The sequence below is a fragment of the Brienomyrus brachyistius genome, chromosome 8 (assembly GCF_023856365.1).
Source record: "Brienomyrus brachyistius isolate T26 chromosome 8, BBRACH_0.4, whole genome shotgun sequence".
Taxonomy (NCBI): Eukaryota; Metazoa; Chordata; class Actinopteri; order Osteoglossiformes; family Mormyridae; genus Brienomyrus; species Brienomyrus brachyistius.
The window spans coordinates 24083806-24101462 of NC_064540.1; the positions used below are offsets into that span (position 1 = coordinate 24083806).

General features: G+C 45.6%; 2 protein-coding genes across 3 annotated transcripts; one reads left to right on the forward strand and one right to left on the reverse strand.

Moving 5' to 3' along the window:
• Positions 1-1122: 1122 nt before the first annotated feature.
• On the forward strand, positions 1123-9841 carry arhgef3l (Rho guanine nucleotide exchange factor (GEF) 3, like). 2 transcript variants are annotated; one of them, XM_049023638.1, is made up of 14 exons: positions 1123-1216; positions 1304-1375; positions 2039-2096; positions 2220-2276; positions 4401-4448; positions 4709-4816; positions 5131-5295; positions 5431-5493; positions 5591-5687; positions 5777-5853; positions 5960-6217; positions 7229-7399; positions 8047-8230; positions 8461-9841. In XM_049023638.1, exons 2-14 carry the CDS (start codon positions 1338-1340, stop codon positions 8688-8690), a joined length of 1554 nt encoding a protein of 517 aa, XP_048879595.1. In that variant the 5' UTR covers positions 1123-1216; positions 1304-1337; the 3' UTR covers positions 8691-9841. The 2 variants fall into 2 exon arrangements, with proteins under 2 accessions (XP_048879595.1, XP_048879594.1); XM_049023637.1 differs by lacking the exon at positions 1123-1216 and having other exon boundaries at positions 1223-1375.
• A 693-nt stretch (positions 9842-10534) lies between these two features.
• Positions 10535-15025, reverse strand: LOC125747462 (properdin-like). Its single transcript, XM_049022749.1, has 9 exons — positions 14784-15025; positions 14223-14382; positions 13955-14121; positions 13366-13533; positions 13026-13220; positions 12173-12346; positions 11607-11801; positions 11212-11323; positions 10535-11119 (listed from the first exon to the last, which is right to left on the reverse strand). The coding sequence occupies exons 1-9, from the start codon at positions 14830-14832 to the stop codon at positions 10993-10995; spliced, it is 1347 nt and encodes a 448-aa protein (XP_048878706.1). The 5' UTR covers positions 14833-15025; the 3' UTR covers positions 10535-10992.
• Between the last annotated feature and the right edge of the window lie 2632 nt (positions 15026-17657).

A 17657-nucleotide genomic window follows, 5' to 3' on the forward strand; every position in this document is an offset into this window, starting at 1 on the left:
CCGGATGGTTTCCCAGAACCTTTTTGAGGCCGACCGAAAGTCACTTTCCATGGCCTCACCAAACTCCTCCCACGCCTACAAACATAGCCCCCAGGGTCACTGAGGCACACAAATCCCTCCACCACGAAGGTACCAGTTCAAGGAGAGGGTTTTTTTTATCCCTCCACTAAACACCTGCATATTTAAGGTTGAGGTCCAAGATTTTGGGCTTCTATTTATAGAAAAATTCATTGGTGCTGTTATACGAATAGAGGTTCTTATTTATGGACGTTAATTTACAAATCTTTTTTTTTCAAAATATATGTGTGTGACATGGGGTTGGCTCTGTCAAAGAAGGCTCTTAGCTAATCGTGTGGGAGATCTGATCACAGAGTCTAACTGGAAGCCCAAAAACAGCAAGGAACAGCAGACACTTGTGGCAGGAAATGCATGAATCAGCTGCTGCAGACATGTGCACCAGGGGATGGATCTCAGACGTGAGATTATTCCATGAAATGATCGCTGCCCTTTGTTTTGTTACCTTTATTATTCAAGGAATAAACTACCTGATTTTCAAAGGCAGTTTATGGAGGCTGTGATTTGTATAAAAACATACAGCAAGGTTTTGAAATATCAAAAAAACAATGAACTAGAATCAAACCCTACACATTATGCTGGTGTAAAACTTGCTTTTTAAAGAAAAGAAAAATGTTTGTTGAGGTCTTGTGTTATATTCAAGCAGTTAAAAATGCCATCCTCTGCCTGCGATGTGTGTAGTTCTGTGGTTACACTCTGACGCCATTGTTCCTGTTGTACAGGAAGGTCTCTACAGGCCTGTGGCGTGCATGAGATCTTGCAATGCTGGCTACCATTGTAATTAAATGCTATAGTGTCCTCTATGGTTCCCAAATCACCAGGGACAATGTGTGGCTCTTGGATCTACCCTAATATTCCTGTGTTCAATTGCAATGTAAAAGCACATCTTAGTGCCTTGTTTGGACCTCACAGGCATCCTGCTCATTAAAACTTTTCAATTATCAGAGGTCTGGTGTATTAAATGATATTAATCTATGTACATATAATTGGCCATCACTTCTGAATCTTGTTCAGGTTTCTATTCCATATGTAGCAAAACAACAGGAAGCGCTACCTTTTTTTTCTCTTTTTTTACTCGGAGGATGTGGTAAGAGCAGCAAGTGAGAGGAAGAGGTGGAGGAGGGGCGATGTGCATTTGTCTGTAAGTTTTGCCATTTTCCCTTCTTCAGTATGAAATTTAGGCAGAGACCTTAATATTTATGCCTCTCCGGGGGGGTGTCCCCTTCAGAGCCATGAACCTGCGATGAGGCTGACGCGGAGAGATGGAGAAAGACGAGACTACTGCTGATTCGCTTTCCTGGTAAGTGCTGACCCCCCAGCCTTAACGCTTGCATCTGTTTCCCCTGCTGCCCCACTCCTGATTTCCTGCCTGGGGTATGAGCCGTCCACTTAATCTATCAATTTATATTAATTGACGATAACCCCCCCAGCCGCTCTGTTACGCATGGCCAAGCATGGGGAGACAGCCAGATCTGTCTGTCCGCTCCAGCGGAGACCTGGCTCTTCCTGTATTTCTTCCTGATCTCTTCAACATGGCACACTGGCAAATCTATCGCTCTGCACCAGATTAAAGGGCCATCAGACTGTTGGGTCAATTTTACTTTGTTATAACTTATAGGAATCTAAGGAAGCAGTTTGTTGAAGTCGCTTCCTCAGGTCTTGGGTTATGGTTTGTGTCGTATTAGTCAGCTGGTCGTTGCCACTGATTAGTCCCACGATAGTTACAATTTAAACTGGATGCTACTCTGAAGCTTGGAATTTCAATTCACATTTTAAAAATATTTGTGAGGCAATGCTGTAGACATGGTTCCCTCTGAAATGTGGCTTTCATACTGTACACGTGTCATTCCACCTTTTAAACGTGTGCCGGCCCAGATGAACAGAGGAGCCCCTTTAAGACCCCCAGTCTAGTGTACAGGTTCTGAGGGCTGCTGTTGCCCACTCTGACTACTGCTCCTTTCAGGTCTCCGGTGCAGCGAGAGAGACTCTCCACCTGTGCCAACCTGTCAGACTACGCCGGGGTAAGCGGGGACCTGCATGACAGGCGGCTCTGAAATGACATTCCTTGGGAGGGAGGCTGGCAGGCGGTGGGACTGGGGTTTAAACTCCAGGTTGTGTTTCTTCTGTCTGTCTGGGGCCTGTAGAAGAAGAGAAAGCAGGGAACCGGGCCTGAGATCATGACAGCGACCACAGAGGACAAGGTGAACAGCCTGTCTGTCTGTCTCTGTCAGAGCGCCATTCCTGTCTCACCCACAGCCGCCAAACTATACCCGAAAGCAGCCCTCCCCATTTCATTCATTGCTTTGCTTACTAGCCTGTTTGTGGTTTCTAAATAACCGTCATCCCGGAATGGTGTTCTGAAACTCAGTGAAACCGTAAATTTTTTTTGCAACGAAAAAAGTATTTCAGAGACTCTATATGAGCCTTAATAATGATCAACTTATGGCATGCGACTTCCTGCTAACCTACTAACCCAGCCAAAATTCATGGTAAATTTTTCAGTTTGCTACCTTACGCTCGGTGTCTCGCAAACGGAGTTCAGTGTTATAGCACAAGCAGAAATCCAGACTTAAAAGACTTTTGGTCCGCTACACTGAGTTCAATACTGCGGCGTTTGCAAGACACCGGAAAATGGAAAATGATATTGACAGCACTGTAGATGCTTACGCTAAGATTTTATCTGCCTAGCCAGACTGAGGAGGGCACAGTTTGGTGTGTGTGTGTGTGTGGGGGGGGGGGGGGGGGTCTGCATGCATTTTAATGAACTGTGCACAATTCTGATGTGTTCTTAGGAAGGTGGTAGAAGGCTGGTCTGCTGTACTGGCATGTTCCCGTGTTTGTACATAGTCCACAGGTCTAAGTTCTGAATGAGGAGTATTTCTCTCAACCTGTATTAGTGCATGTTTAAGTCTGCGTGTGTGTGTGTGTGTGTGTCTGTGTGCAGCGGAAATTGTGTCAGGGCCACCCACCTCTGCTCTAGCTGTGAAGGCTCAGCCTGACAATCGATTGAGTTGTCGTTTTACTTCTGAAAATATGGTCTCCAGGAAACTCGAGTGGCTTTTGCTCAGGAAACATATTGTAGGTTACACGTTATTTACATGATTTAGCTTGTAGCCAACATTGGCTAATCGAGAAAACAAATACCTTCAAGGGAGAGAAAAGCCAGATCAACCTGTTATTCACAAGAGCCTGACTTCAGGCAGGAAATCTGAGCTCTTTAGAGAAGCGACACCCCACACCCTTTTCTGCTCTTCCTCTCTGTCATGTCTGCTCTGCTGCAAGCAGTTGTGAGATGATAAATTCAGCAGCAGTGACAGCAGGGGACTGGGCCAGCGTCATGCTGGCGGGGTCTGACGGGCCATATGCATCAAGACTCCTTATCTTCAGCCGCTGCTCCGCTCAGAAATGCCAGACAGAAGCTGTTACGCCGGCATTATATTCATCACTATATTACTTTTAAACCCGAACAATGATCGATCTACAAAGTTCCTTATCTTCAGCTCAGGTGTTGTCAGTTCCATCATTGTCACAGTTTTTAGCTTCCTTATGCTTTCTGCTTACACCAGACACTGTTTTCATTTCCAATCTGCTCAAGTTGAGATGCTCTGGAACTGGTGTGCTGCACAGTGATGGATATCGACGGAATGTGGCCCTTTATTCTTGCTTCTTCCTGCTTTGTGAACTATGATGTCACACATTTTTCATGTACAATATTACACATTTCGGTGGATTATCAGTCTGTATCAGAGTGCAGCTAATAAAATAAAGCTGAAGATTGAAATTAAACAATGACGGTAACACTTTACTTAACAGGGCACAAATATAGTGTTACGTTCTTACTTATGTATTAATTAACCACAAACTAAGTATTAGTTATATAATGATCTCTTGTTAATTCATCATTAATGAATCATGAGGCATGTTTTATCTCAAGCAGTTACTATATTTGTTACTATGTCTGTTAATTCTGTAAACCTTTGTGAACTACTGAAGGAGCTACTGAAGTAACAAGTAATGAATAACACAAGTGATATTCTAATTTCATGTTTGTTCGTCATTAGTGAATAGTGATGCATATTTTATCTGAAGTAGCAGCTATATTTGTTCATAATCTGTACTTCAGTAGTCACTGAGTTATTACCAGGTGTTTGTGCCCCATCCAGTAAAGTGTTACCAAAATGATTTTGTTTTTCATAAACAGCCTACAAGGGCTTGCGGCCTGTCAATGCTGGTGGTTAATGCAAGTGGTAAAATGATATGATGCTTAAAGACATACACACTTTATGCAGTATGTCAAATGACGCATTCCATGCTGTGCATGACAGGAAGAAGAGGACGGGCTTGGAAGCCTTGAGCACAGTAAAGATGCCGAGGTCAGTCACAAGCTGGCATTTTAATGTGACAGACCATAGAAGACTTTTATCTTTAACCTGAGATCAGTACGGTCCTGTTTATAGGGCACCGGAGAATGAATTCTCACCTATAACTGCCCATAATGCTATTTTGTGTAGAATGAAATGATACTGACAGGACAACTAATGAAATGTATTTATTATGAATTTATTTTAAGTTTTAACATCCCCCTTGATTTGTCTGAAGTTATAATGTTGTGCCTCAAATCTGTGTGCCCCAGGAGCCCAGTAATAAGAGGGTAAAGCCTGTTGGGAAAGGAAGTGGATTGGCTGGTTTGATGGCACCAGTGAAAACGCCATCATTGAAGCGGCTGGGACAGTCCATTCAGGTAACAGCCCAAGGTCCGTTAGTCTGATCTAAGATTTGGACAGAGGTGGAAAGTTCAGGTCTGGAAAGTAAAAATCCAAACCAAGATTTTGTTTCAACCAACCAGTTGAGTGTAAAGAGTCACAGTCACAGAGAACTCGGCTGGTTGGTTGAAACAAATTTTTGGCCTGGATATTTACTTTCTGAACCTGAACTTTCCACCTCTGCTGATGGCATAATCCAAGGATTCAGGCCCGGCAACTTACTGTCGGGGGGATATTGATGCTCGGTTTTGTCCATGGAACCACTGACGTATCCCTCTCCGTGGCTGGCCAGCGGTCCATCAGCTTCCGGACAGAGGCACGCCCGCTGCCGATGGCCCCCGCGCGGGTGCGGCAAAAGGCCAGCTCCTTCACACGCAGGCGCAACAGCCAGCTGTGGAGCGACACGGTGGAGAACCTCTGCCAGGACCTGAGTGCTCGGGAGATCAAACGGCAGGAGGTGGGCCTGCTGGGGAGGGGGCTCTGGGGGTGTCATGGTCTCTGTGGGCTGGGCTGTCCACATTTTCCTGTGTTCTCCTGTGTCTCATTTCCTTACAGTTTCCCCAAGCTCACTAACATTCCTCCTCTCTGACAGGTCATTTATGAGCTCACTCAAGGAGAGAAACAGCTCATTGAAGACCTCAGCTTAGTAAAAAAGGTTGGTTTCCACCCTAACATATTAACCTGAAGAACTGCTCTGTGTCCATTTCTTTAAATAAGTGCATTATTACTAATACATTATCATGTGCTTACAGGTGTATTATGAGCCTATGCTTAAACTAGACATCATGACAGAGAGTGAACTGGGCCAGATATTTGGAACTTTAGACACTCTAATCCCCATGCATGAAGGTACAAACATGGATTTCTTCAATAGCATAACGTCTTATTGGGTTTTTAACGGCTTACTCATTCGTGTCCCATAATTCACGTCTGTGCAGATCTGTTGACGAAGCTTGAAAACCTCAGAGGCTCAGAAAAGACAGTGGGGGAAGTTGGGCCCACATTGCTTGACTGGGTGAGTGAGATACGCAGCCGAAAGACCCGCAGACAAACAGTGACAGATGATTCTTCTCACTGTAAGAAGCATCTAATCACATCTAACCCTCTGTCCGCTGGCATAGTTTCCTTGTCTGGAGGCCTATGTCACCTACTGCTGCAACCAGGTGGGGGCCAAGGCCCTCCTGGACCAGAAGAAGCAGGATCGTCGTGTGCAGCACTTTCTACAGCTGTGCCAGGAGTCCTCTTTTAGTCGCAAACTGGACCTCTGGAACTTCCTAGACCTTCCCCGCAGCCGCCTGGTCAAGTATCCTCTCCTGCTGAAGGAGATCCAGAAGAACACACCAGCTGAACACCCCGACCTGGACACCATACCGGAGGCGGTGAGTGTGACGACACCAAGACCAATCAGAAACATAACACCCAGGTTTCATATTTCATTGATCTTTAGGAAAGCCATGCTTGGTTTTAAAGTTTCTGCATTTCCATTCGGTGTTACCATAGTAGATGGGTCAATGTTTGGGCAACTCACATCACAGAAGCTTATAATGTATTTGAGTTTATGTACTTTACATGATGATATATGGTTTATACTGGGCATACAATCATTTTAATTTAAAGATAAAAGTGTCATTATATAGGAATAATTGGATTATGTTACTGGATCAGGGGTGGGCAAACTACGGCATAATTATGACTGCATTCATTTGATCTTGTCCTGTAATACCTGGCATTCCACCAGGTGGCGCATTAGGCGCAGTGATACATTGACTTGATTTTGCGGAGCCCAGGCTGCTCTCTGTTATTACTCTGCTGCTGCTCTGAACCCATCTGCAACAATGAGTGGGCCAAAGAAAAGAAAATCGACAGTGAGTGCCGAGTGTTTAATAAGGAATGGACAACTAAATACTTTTTCACTGAAGACCGATCAAAGGCTGTATGTCTTATTTGCCAAGAAATCGTCGTGGTTTTAAAGGAATATAACATCAGCCGTCACTTTTTTCGACTAAGCACGCTAATTACGCTAACAACCAGTCAACGCAAGAACGGAAGGCTACCGCTCAGAGGTTGGCAGCTAGTTTGCAGGCTCTGCAAAACACCTTTATCCGACAAACTGCCATCCAAGAATGAAGCACGAAGGCAAGTTACGTGCTGGCATTCACATTAGCGAAGACTAGCAAGCCTTTCTCCAAAGGGGAGTTTCTCAAAGAGTACATGGTCAAGACAGCAGGTATCTTATGTCCTGAGAGCAAGAATAAATTTGAAAAAATTAGCTTATCATGCAGGATAAGCTATGTAGGCCAGCCTTTGGTAGAAATATTCTGACATTACACTGAAGTGGAGTCCGCAGGAGGTAAGACTAAGCCCATCTCGTGGCATCTGTCTGTCTCCAGATGGACATACTCCAGAGGATGGTGTCGGAGGTAGATCGTAAGACGGGTGAGGCAGAGTGCCAATTCTACAGACAGGGGCTTTCATACTTGGAGGATGGACAGAGACTTCCTGAGATCCAGCACTCCCGGTTTCTTTACTGCCACGGGGAGCTGAAGAACAGCAAAGGCCAAGTAAGGAACATCTTACATATCATGTAAGAACATGAAATATCACATTAGAAACATCACAGTCTATGTAAGAATGCCAAATATCACGGTAAAAAACACCACAATCCCTACAAGAACATCAAACTTCTCACAAGAACACCACAGAACATGTAAACAAAAAAACATTCAGTCCATGTAAGAACACAAGAGAATATGAAAGGACACCAGAGTATATGCTGGAACACAAAAGACTAGATAGAAACACTAAAGATTAGGTAAGAACCCAACTGTCTGTGTAAGAACATTAAAGAGCAAGTACAAACACCTCAAGTCAATTAAGAATATGAAAGAACAGTACAGAAGATGTAAGAGAATGTAATAAGAGTACAGAAGATGTAAGAGCAAGAACAAACAGAAGAGAAGATGTAAGAGAATGTAAAAATAGTGCAGAACATGCAAGAGCAAGAACAAACAGAACAGAAGATGCAAGAGAATGTAAAAAGAGTGCAGAACATGTAAGAGCAAGAACAAATATCACAGAACATTCACGGACACCAAACACCAGATACAGCCTATTAAGGCCACATATTCCATATTCTTCTCCCCTTCTGCCTATGAATCTCCTTCGCTTGTCCCAGTGAAGCTCACCACAGAGACGCTGTCATCCACAGAAGCTGTACGTCTTCCTGTTTGAGCTGGCCTTAGTGCTGACGCGCCCTATGTGTCCCGAGCGAGAGGGTCTGGTCCAGTTTCAGGTGTATCGCCAGCCGCTGCCCGCTGCCCACCTGCTTCTGGAGGACCTTCCTGACGGCGATGGGACTGGAGGGAGCTCCTTCAGAGGGGCTTTCAACTCTGGTAATGAGAAAGTTAGCATGTGGCGGTAATGGGGGCTGATCCACGGTTTAGTTCCGTGTAACTGGTGTGGGTTTAGCTGAAAACCACAGTTAAATGCATTTATGAGAGCAGTTTCCCCTGTTCCACCTCACATCACCGGACCAGCTATCAGGTTTTTACATTCCAGTGCCTTTTATGTACTTAACAGCTCCTCCTTCTGTTTGTTTCGTTATTTTCATTTCCTTTCCCAGCCAAGAACTGCTTCAGAGTGAGCAGCAGAGGGCGCTCTAAAGTCCTGTCTCACAGTCTGCAGGCCAACGACTCCTTCAACAAGCAGCAGTGGATCTCCTGTCTGCGGCAGGCAATCATCCAATCACGCGACAGCCAGTCTGAGACGCTACGGCAGTCGTCAGCTGACCCCGGCCTGTGTCACATTGCTGAGCTTAGCCTGAACTCTGATGTTGAGATGACAGACACGTAGACATCATTCCCCTCACAGTGCTGCTACGTCTCCCCCGTTCTCGGTGGCGTTTCATATTTCACTGTCAGAACTTTCATGCCTTTTTTCTACATCTACATCGTTTTCTGTTTTTCATTGTCTTTGCCTTCCGTTCATCTTAAAACTGCTATTTGTTCTGTTCTCTTGAAAGAATTCGAAAAGACAAAGTCCTCACTGCAAACACCGTGATCCCTATTCCATTAGAAAGAGGTAAAATGAAATGTTTAAGTCCATTCATTTAGTTTTTTTAATTTTTTTTGAGAAAGAGAACAAAACTTCTTGGTACTTTTGTGGAGCCAGTCAGGGTAACGGGAAAAACAGTTATGCTATATTTTTAATGAAGAGAATTATTTCTGTAATTTTGTTTTTGCGTGTGTGATGTGCTTTGAAGCAGGAACCACATATAAGCACACAGCCTGTGCTGTGTGGTAACGTGAGCATGATGACCCCCGAATGTTGCTGTTGACATGTTGCTATGGTTTCAGATCTTCACAGGAAGTGCCAGCCATGTTAGCCCTGTCAGCAGCTGTTCATCACATGCTGTTAGCCTGCTAATTATAACTAGTGCCACAACCAAACTGGCTATTCGGAGAAGTGTTGGCGGTTCGAAACCCTATTTAGGAGGGCTAATATTTTTTGAAATATTTTTCAAAATCCATTTAGTGTCCAGAATTTATGCACACATTTCGTACCTGGTGGCATGATCCAGTGGTGTGGTGTGATGTCCTTGGCCTGGCTGGGGGGGGTGGCTGGTAGCGTGCTTAGTGATCCCAGCTTGGTATATTTAGCCAATGGTTATCAACCAGTTGGTCACCAATGAAATTAAGCATTACCCATGAATCATCTCCTACAATCGCCCTGGAATCTCACCAAGATCGGCCAACTGGTTGGGCACCCCTGGCAGGGACGGATTACGGACCGGGCCAGCGGGGCCGCTGCCCAGGGGCCCTTGGGGTGCAGGGGGCCCGTGGGGCCGCTAGCCCAAAACAATTTGCAACGCTTAACAACAATGTATTTTCGTTTGTCTATTTTAGAGGGCCTACATTCTTTGATCCTCTGCCTACAAGGGCCCCTGACCCTATAGGGAGGGCGTTTGGCTGCCAAGGGCCCTTGAATTGTGGTGGTTGTGCTGGTGGTGGTGGTGGTGGTGGTGGTGGTGGTGGTGGTGGTGGTGGGGGGGGGGGGGGGGCCCTCACGAACGTTTTGCCCAGGGGCCCACACAACCCATAATCCGTCCCTGACCCCTGGGACACAGGCTATGTAATGCCATGGTTGCTGGCCTTCACAAAAGAACATTTCTGAACTTCCCAGTGGCTAGTCTGCATCTGAACTCCTGTGGTACCACTTTACAAAAAGGCTACCCTTTGCCACTTATAAACGGCAGTATCTCATTAATAATAAGAAAACTGTGGTATAACTTGTTTATAATTGTCTAGTAATGATTTATAAAGTGTTACAACTTAATTAATAACCTGCCTATGAACCATTTATAATCCCTTTATAAGGGTAGCCTTATTGTATAGTGGCACCGCCCCCATAAATGTCAAAGTGGTCTGTGTCTTTCTGTTTCAGTCTCTGGGTGTTTCGTCTCTCAGTTCATGTAGTTTTAATTAATTACCTGTCATGAAAATGTCAGGGGGCGCATGAAAGGGGACATACAGCGCACCTGTAGTAGACAGTACATAGTGTAGCTGTTCGTTCACAGTTTTTTTATGTGTATACATTTGTGAACAAGAAGAAGGAATTACGACTGTACATGATATCAGTTTTTTGTGAGTGTATTGAACGAAATATGTACTGAGTAAAGCAAGTATGAGCCACACGAGTACATATAGTCACTTTATTTCCCAGAGAGCTCTGGGACATCTTTAATTGCTCTGGGGTATTTTACCAACAGGGAATCATAATACAAAAAGTCAGGATACAGTGGTCAGGGCAACAATGACAGCATGTTAGCATGTAAGAATGTTATTTCATGGTTAGAGCCATCATGCATTTTTTTGTCTCCTGGAAGTTTAAAATGGAGAGAATGAACTGTCCAGCACTATATAACAGTATTGTAAACTCTTATGCCATTCTCAGCTAATCGGTTAAATATTTTTGCTATAAATTGAAGTAATATGGTTTGTGAATATGAGTGAGTATTCTATTAATAAACAATGTACCATGCATTTTAGATTGAAATGAGTCCGCACGTGTTGCCTTACTGCTGGGCACATTTGTGTGGACGGGGTCCACGAGGCCTGGGAGCTGTCGGAGGGTTACTGGCTGACATTTTCACCCCTTAAGTTTCTATGCACTTGGGGACATGAAGGCAGGGCTGAGTCCGGACCTTCTCATCTAGCTTAGGGCATAACTCCAAAGGCTTCCCAGAGAAGTAGGCCTGATCCTGCTTTGCTCCAACCAGCATCCTGCAGGGGAGAGAGGCAGAGATTAATAACATGTCAGAAAGGACAAAAGTGGAAGTCTGACTATCCTCAGAGTGGAGGCCGACTACTCATACGTGTACATAGACACGTCTACTTGACATTCCCGCGTTCTGGTTTTCTGAGCTCCAGGTCCACAGCTGGGCTTGCAGAGACTCCACTCGCTCCACTCATTCCACTTGCCATGCACTGAAACACATGTAGGCGCAGACTCAGTGTGAGGCCACTAACAGAGAGGAAGTGAGGGGCGGGACTTCCTGGTGCCTCCCTGCTTCCTTCTCACCAAGCCGGTCTCACCTGGATAAGCTTTCTGACCCGTGTGACCATTACAGTCATGTCTCACATTAACTGTATACATATTCATATTTAAACAGCAGGATCTCTGGGCTACGGATCCAACCCTGTGTGCCATGAAGATGGACACATGGCAAAGCAGCCATCGCCTCTCGTGTCAGAGACATGAGTGACTCACTCTCGCACTTGTTGATGTCATAGCAGACCCGGCTCTCCGATATTCCCGGATTTTCGGGACAGGATTTCCCTTCCCAGGCTGTGAACCTGCAGCTCCGCTCCCGCATCTGTCGGCCCGCATATGTCTTACAGGTGATGTTTCTATTCTGTCTTACACATTTGCCCCAGGGTGTCCACGCTGACCACAGGCCATCCACTGAGAGAGAGAGGGGCAGTCAGGCTTTCTGCATCTCCATTCAACACCACATTCTGGCACAATCCAGGGGCAAATTTAAAGGTCATTCCCAAACGAAAAATGAAACAGTGGAACACATCTAAAATGAAAGTATTTGTACGGTTATATAATTGTAAATAAAAGGAGTGTTTCCTAAAAGTATATATGAAAATATATTAAAAAGTTCAACAGTGGTGTTACATTCAGCTTCCAGCTTCACTCAGGTGAAAAGCTCTGCAATAAAGTTACTTTCAGCTGCTTACAGCTTCATTCCAGTGAACAACTCCACAGTGAAGTTATTTTCAGCTGCTTATGTAATTCCAGTGAAGGGCTCTGCAGCGAGTATTGCTCACCTGGGCAGTGCTTACGTGTGTTACAGAGCTCTCTTTCGACAGAATCTCCAGAGCAGTCCTGACCCCCATATTGGGGAGGTGGGGAAGTGCACTGCCGTAGTCTCACTCTCTGCCCCACACCACAGGTCACAGAACATTCTGAGAACTTGCTCCACAGAGTCCAGCCGCCATCCACTGGGGGAGGAGGATTGCACTTTACTCAGGGTGGCAGCACAGTTAGCCTCAGTCAGTAAGAGTGATTACTCAGTCTCACAGTAGTCAGTCAGCCTGATTACTGAGCCTCACGGCCATCAGTCTGATTACCTAGCCTCATAGCAGAATCTCTGTAAGTCTGATTTCCCCGCCTCAATGCAGTCTCAGGCAGTCTGATTACTCAACCTCACAGAAGTCAATCAGTCTGATTTCCCCGCCTCAATGCAGTCTCAGTCAGTCTGATTACTCAACCTCACAGTAGTCAATCAGTCTGATTTCCCCGCCTCAATGCAGTCTCAGTCAGTCTGATTACTCAACCTCACAGTAGTCAATCAGTCTGATTTCCCCGCCTCAATGCAGTCTCAGTCAGTCTGATTACTCAACCTCACAGTAGTCAATCAGTCTGATTTCCCCGCCTCAATGCAGTCTCAGGCAGTCTGATTACTCAACCTCACAGTAGTCAATCAGTCTGATTTCCCCGCCTCAATGCAGTCTCAGGCAGTCTGATTACTCAACCTCACAGAAGTCAATCAGTCTGATTTCCCCGCCTCAATGCAGTCTCAGTCAGTCTGATTACTCAGCCTCACAGCAGTCAGTAAGTCTGATGACCCTGCCTCCTGTTCCTACAGCACTGACATCTCGGATGCTGTCGCTTTCTTACCGGGACAGTTTGGCAGGTTGTCACAGTCCTGCACATCCAAAGATTGGCCAGGACAGGGCATTCCTGGGGGTTTCTCAGAGGGCTCCGGGTTTGTGCAGTTCCTGGTGCGGTGGCGGGTGGGTAGTGCCATGCTGTATGTCAGACAGCTCCTGCTGCAGTGCATCCATGGGCTCCACTCTGCCCAGGCTCCGTGGACTGGGTATTGGGCAGAGGGCCACCACAGATGGAGAGTGAAAAGATAAAATATAAACCAAGATCAGGGTGATAATGAGACGCCGTGTCGGTGGACTGGTGACGCGCATCTTCCTGTTGCATTTAGACAGCTGGAGATTCTCCTGACCTGGACACGTTCCTGTGTCACATTCCTCAGTCATAGTATCTTCTCCCTCACAGTTGCCCCCGCAGATCGGGCGGGGGTTGGCGCACATCCTCCTACGGCTCCTGCTTCCTTTCCGGCAGGTCACAGAACAGGCTCCCCACTTGCCCCATTCTGTCCAGCCCCCAGACTCTGTGTGGGGTGAGATGGGAGGCATTTTGGAGTTATTAAAATTTTCTGTAGTCGGTATTCACGCAATTCATTTTCATATCAAAGACAAGGGCCTTATCTGGACCGGAAAGTCATGGTTCGAATGCAGTGTGTGGCAGAGTAGTCACACCTGTGTTGGATCCTTGAGCAAGGTCCTTTACCCCTGAAATGCTCCAAAGGTGCTGGATAAATAGCTGCCCCAAGCTTTGCTCTCACCACTGTATGTGTGTGTGTGTGTCTCAAAGAAGAGCATGATGGGATATGTGAAAACTATCGCATTCCAAAGCACTTGTACAAATGGCAAATGGAGCTTCATTTCAAGTCTGACCCAGCTGTCAGCTTGAAAATCTCCAACGTCACCCAATGCTGTGTTAGTTGAACTGTGTCGGGTCATCCACCATACGTGGGCAGCAGGCTTGGTCTTCACAAGACTGAGTCTGCAGGTTCCCCAGGGCCTCCGTGTCCTCGCAGTCACCCAGCCCATAGCAGAAGCGTCTCCTCTGCCGTACACCCTCCTGGCAGGACACGGTGCAGTGACTCCACTCGCTCCACTCGGACCATGAGGCGGGCCTGGGTGCAAGGAGAGAGAGGTGGGGTAGGTGTGGGGTGGACGCCACCCGGAGAGGTGGCGTGCAGGTATGGCACGGTGCAGATCTGAGCACCAGCCTTACCGGCAGGAGCGGCACTTCCCGTGATCATCCTGGAAGCCATAACGGGGGTTTAGACAGCAGTCGTCCTGCGACACGCGGCCGAGCAGCGAGCTGCAACTCCCGGATTCCACTCCGAAGTTAGAGAAACACTCCACCATCTGGCGCTGAGGTGTAGTGCCCCCTACAGTCAGGAGATCACAATTGCAACGCTGAGTAGTGCTAATATACAATCTAGGATGCCGACGAGCTGGTACAAATACTGGTGTACAGGGGTGCTGCCGGATATTTTACACGCCATGAAAGCATATCATATTGGGCCCCTAACCCAGAGCAATGCAATTATGTCACTCAGAGGCCCTTTTTAATCATCTTACCTCCCCCCCTTTACAGCACCCGTGCTGGTGGAGGTGCTCCCCTCCACCCTGCAATGACCTGACTGAAGCTCATACTAACCGATGTGAAGGAGGAACGGTACCAACCGGACTCAGTTAATCCCAGAAGGAGTACACATCTAACTGGGCAACAGCAGCAAACAAACCACGATGCTCACACACCCGTAAGATGGCGAGAGGAGGTTCTGACCTGAAATCCGGGCCGATAGCAGCACTGTTTGTACTACCCACAGCAGCATGAGGGTCCCTGCAGTTTCCTCTCGAGGTATCTACACTTGTGGCTGCTTTGCTCCACTCGGTCTCACTCGGGGCCTCCCTCCTGGGCACCTCCTTTTCATACCACAGATCCTCCTCCTGCTCTCTTCCTTCTACACTCGCTCCCACCCACACATCCAGGGCTCAGGGTTGATGAACTGTGTGATCTGGCCCTTGACTGCCCTTCTCAGAAACCCCTGCTGCCTTTCCCTGACCCTTCCTATCTAACTGATAAATGGGTTGTCTCCTTATAAAATATTCGGGGGTTGGGTCAATGGTTTTATGGGAAATTTTGGGGAGGAAAACATTCCTGTTATATGAGAAAACAAACTGCATTCTAACTGCCCCCCCCCCACCACCCATGCAAACAAAAAGCAACCACTGAGCTTTCTAATTCCTATAGATTACTTGTATTTAGAAATGTACATATGTGACAGGTCAAAGTATTGGGTATTGCTTTTCATACAAAGGCGTATACCTAATTACTTTAATTAGGATTTATTGGTCTGATAGCTTTTAGATTGGGGGCTGTCATATAAGAGCGGGGGAGAACTCGTTCAGGAGGCACATTCTGAGGACCTGTACGTGGTACCGGGTAGTTCAGTTTCCACTGCGTGGGCAAAGGCAATGTTGTCCGTCATTAAGCGCACCTGGCTTGTGCTGCATAGGAGGTATATCGGTCGCCGCGTGCCTCCGTTTTGCAGTATCGGTGTTCGCTGAGTGATCAAGCTCGTGGAGCTTAGTGTCCCCTTCCCTCTGCTTTCAGGACAGTGGTTTCAGGGTATTGGCTCGGCTGCATATGGCAACAGCAGTGATTGTTGTTTCCTTGGTTTCCATCTTGCAATCCCTTGTAATCTCCACAATTATTGGCACCCCTTGTAAATATTTGTAAAAAGGGTTAGAAAAAATCTACCTTTCAGTGAAGTAGCTTCAACTCACACTGAAAAAGATTTGAAAAATCCAACCTTTGTTTGAAATAAATTTATTCAAAGAAAAAGCAAATTCTTCATTAAGAAATAATTATTTTTAACAAAAACAGATGTACCACAATTATTGGCAGCCCTGGAAATTACAGTGAACACAATGTAACTGAAGCATGTTTCCCCTGTAAATTGTACATCTTTGAGTTGATTGGAGTGAAAACGAACCTTCAAGCTGTCATCCATGACTTCCTGATTAACTGGGATACACTCATGACGTGACACAGAGGCCAAATTCCTTTAGTCATCCATCAACATGGCAAAGATAAGAGAACATATAAACCAAATGAGGGAGAAGTGTGTTGAGCTTCATAAGTCAGGGAATGGGAATGAAAAATAGCTATTTGCCTGAAAATGCCCATTTCTACTGTCAGGGAAATAATAAAAACTGGAACTGTTACAAACCTGCCTGGAAGAGGACCCAAGTTTAATTTCCATCCAACTACTGTACAGCGATGAAGATTGTAAGAGAGGCAAAAAATCCCCAAGGATCTCTGGTGGTGAATTACAAGACAAAGTAAAATCTTGGGGTTACCACGTCTCCGAAAAAACCATCAGACACCACATTCATTCTAACGGATTATTTGGATAGTATGCAAGAAAAAAGCTGTTTTTGTCAGTTAACCACAAACGTAAACACCTGGAGTTTGTGAAAGACTATTACAACTTTTACTGGAACCAAAATTCAATAGTCTGATGAAACAAAAATTGAACTTTTTGGTAATAAACATTGAAGGTAGGTTTGGTGTAAAAAGAAAGATGGCTGCAGTAAAAAGAACTAAAATATGGTGGAGGTTCTGAGATGTGAGACTGTTTTTCCTTCAAAGGCCCTGGAAGCCTTGTTTTGATACATGACATTATGGACTCCATGAAATATTATAGATAAAAATTTTGCTGCCTGTGCCAAGAAACTAAAATTGGGTCACTACTGAGTCTTCAAGCAGGACAATGATCCTAAGCACATGTCCAAATCAACACGAAAATAATTAGCTGATCACAAAATCAACTGTATCAACGGGGTGGGGGTGGCTTGGCAATGGTAAAAATTGTCGAGCTGGGAGTGGGATACTGATGCTAGAATTAAATTTCCTGTAAGTCCTATACAAGTATTACCTCACAGTTGATGTGTTGCCAACCTCTGCTTTAGTTATTTGTCAGTTACTGTTATGTGTATGTGTATATGTGTCTTCTAAACCATAATATAAATGACCTACTTACAGTCCTAACAAGGATAAATGGCTGGAGGCAGATGCAAAACAAAATCACCTGCATAACTTAGAAAGTGAGCAGTTTGTGGTTTGAAAACCTTTCAGAAAACACTAGTGGTCAGGTCTGAATGAAGATTTTAGCAGGTAACAGGAATGGGCAACCGGATAGGAGAAAGGGGGAAATGACTCATCCCAGTCTGGTAAACAAAAAGTCAGTCCGGTGATCTTAAGTGGGTGCATCCTTCTCCCCAGTTTAACAAAACGAACAGTATTCAGGGAAGGTCTGCAACAGAGATTTTTTTAGATGTACATTTCTGCAAGCCAAACACTGTGACACTCAGGAGGAGTTTACGAGAGAACAGCACCCCGAAGACTACGGAAAATGGGCACCCAGCATAGGAATTTATGTGTAAATATTACAATTAATGTAATACCATAAAATATATAATAAATATAGGAAATTAACACATGTACAATGAATCCGATGAGGAACAGGCATTCATTTCCCAAATTATCTGTAGGTGGCTAAGTACAGTCAGGGAGAGCAGGGGATTATGGGATTTACCTTCCTGTCGAAGACTCACGGGCATGAGGGGAGAAGACAACTGCAGAAACTCAGGT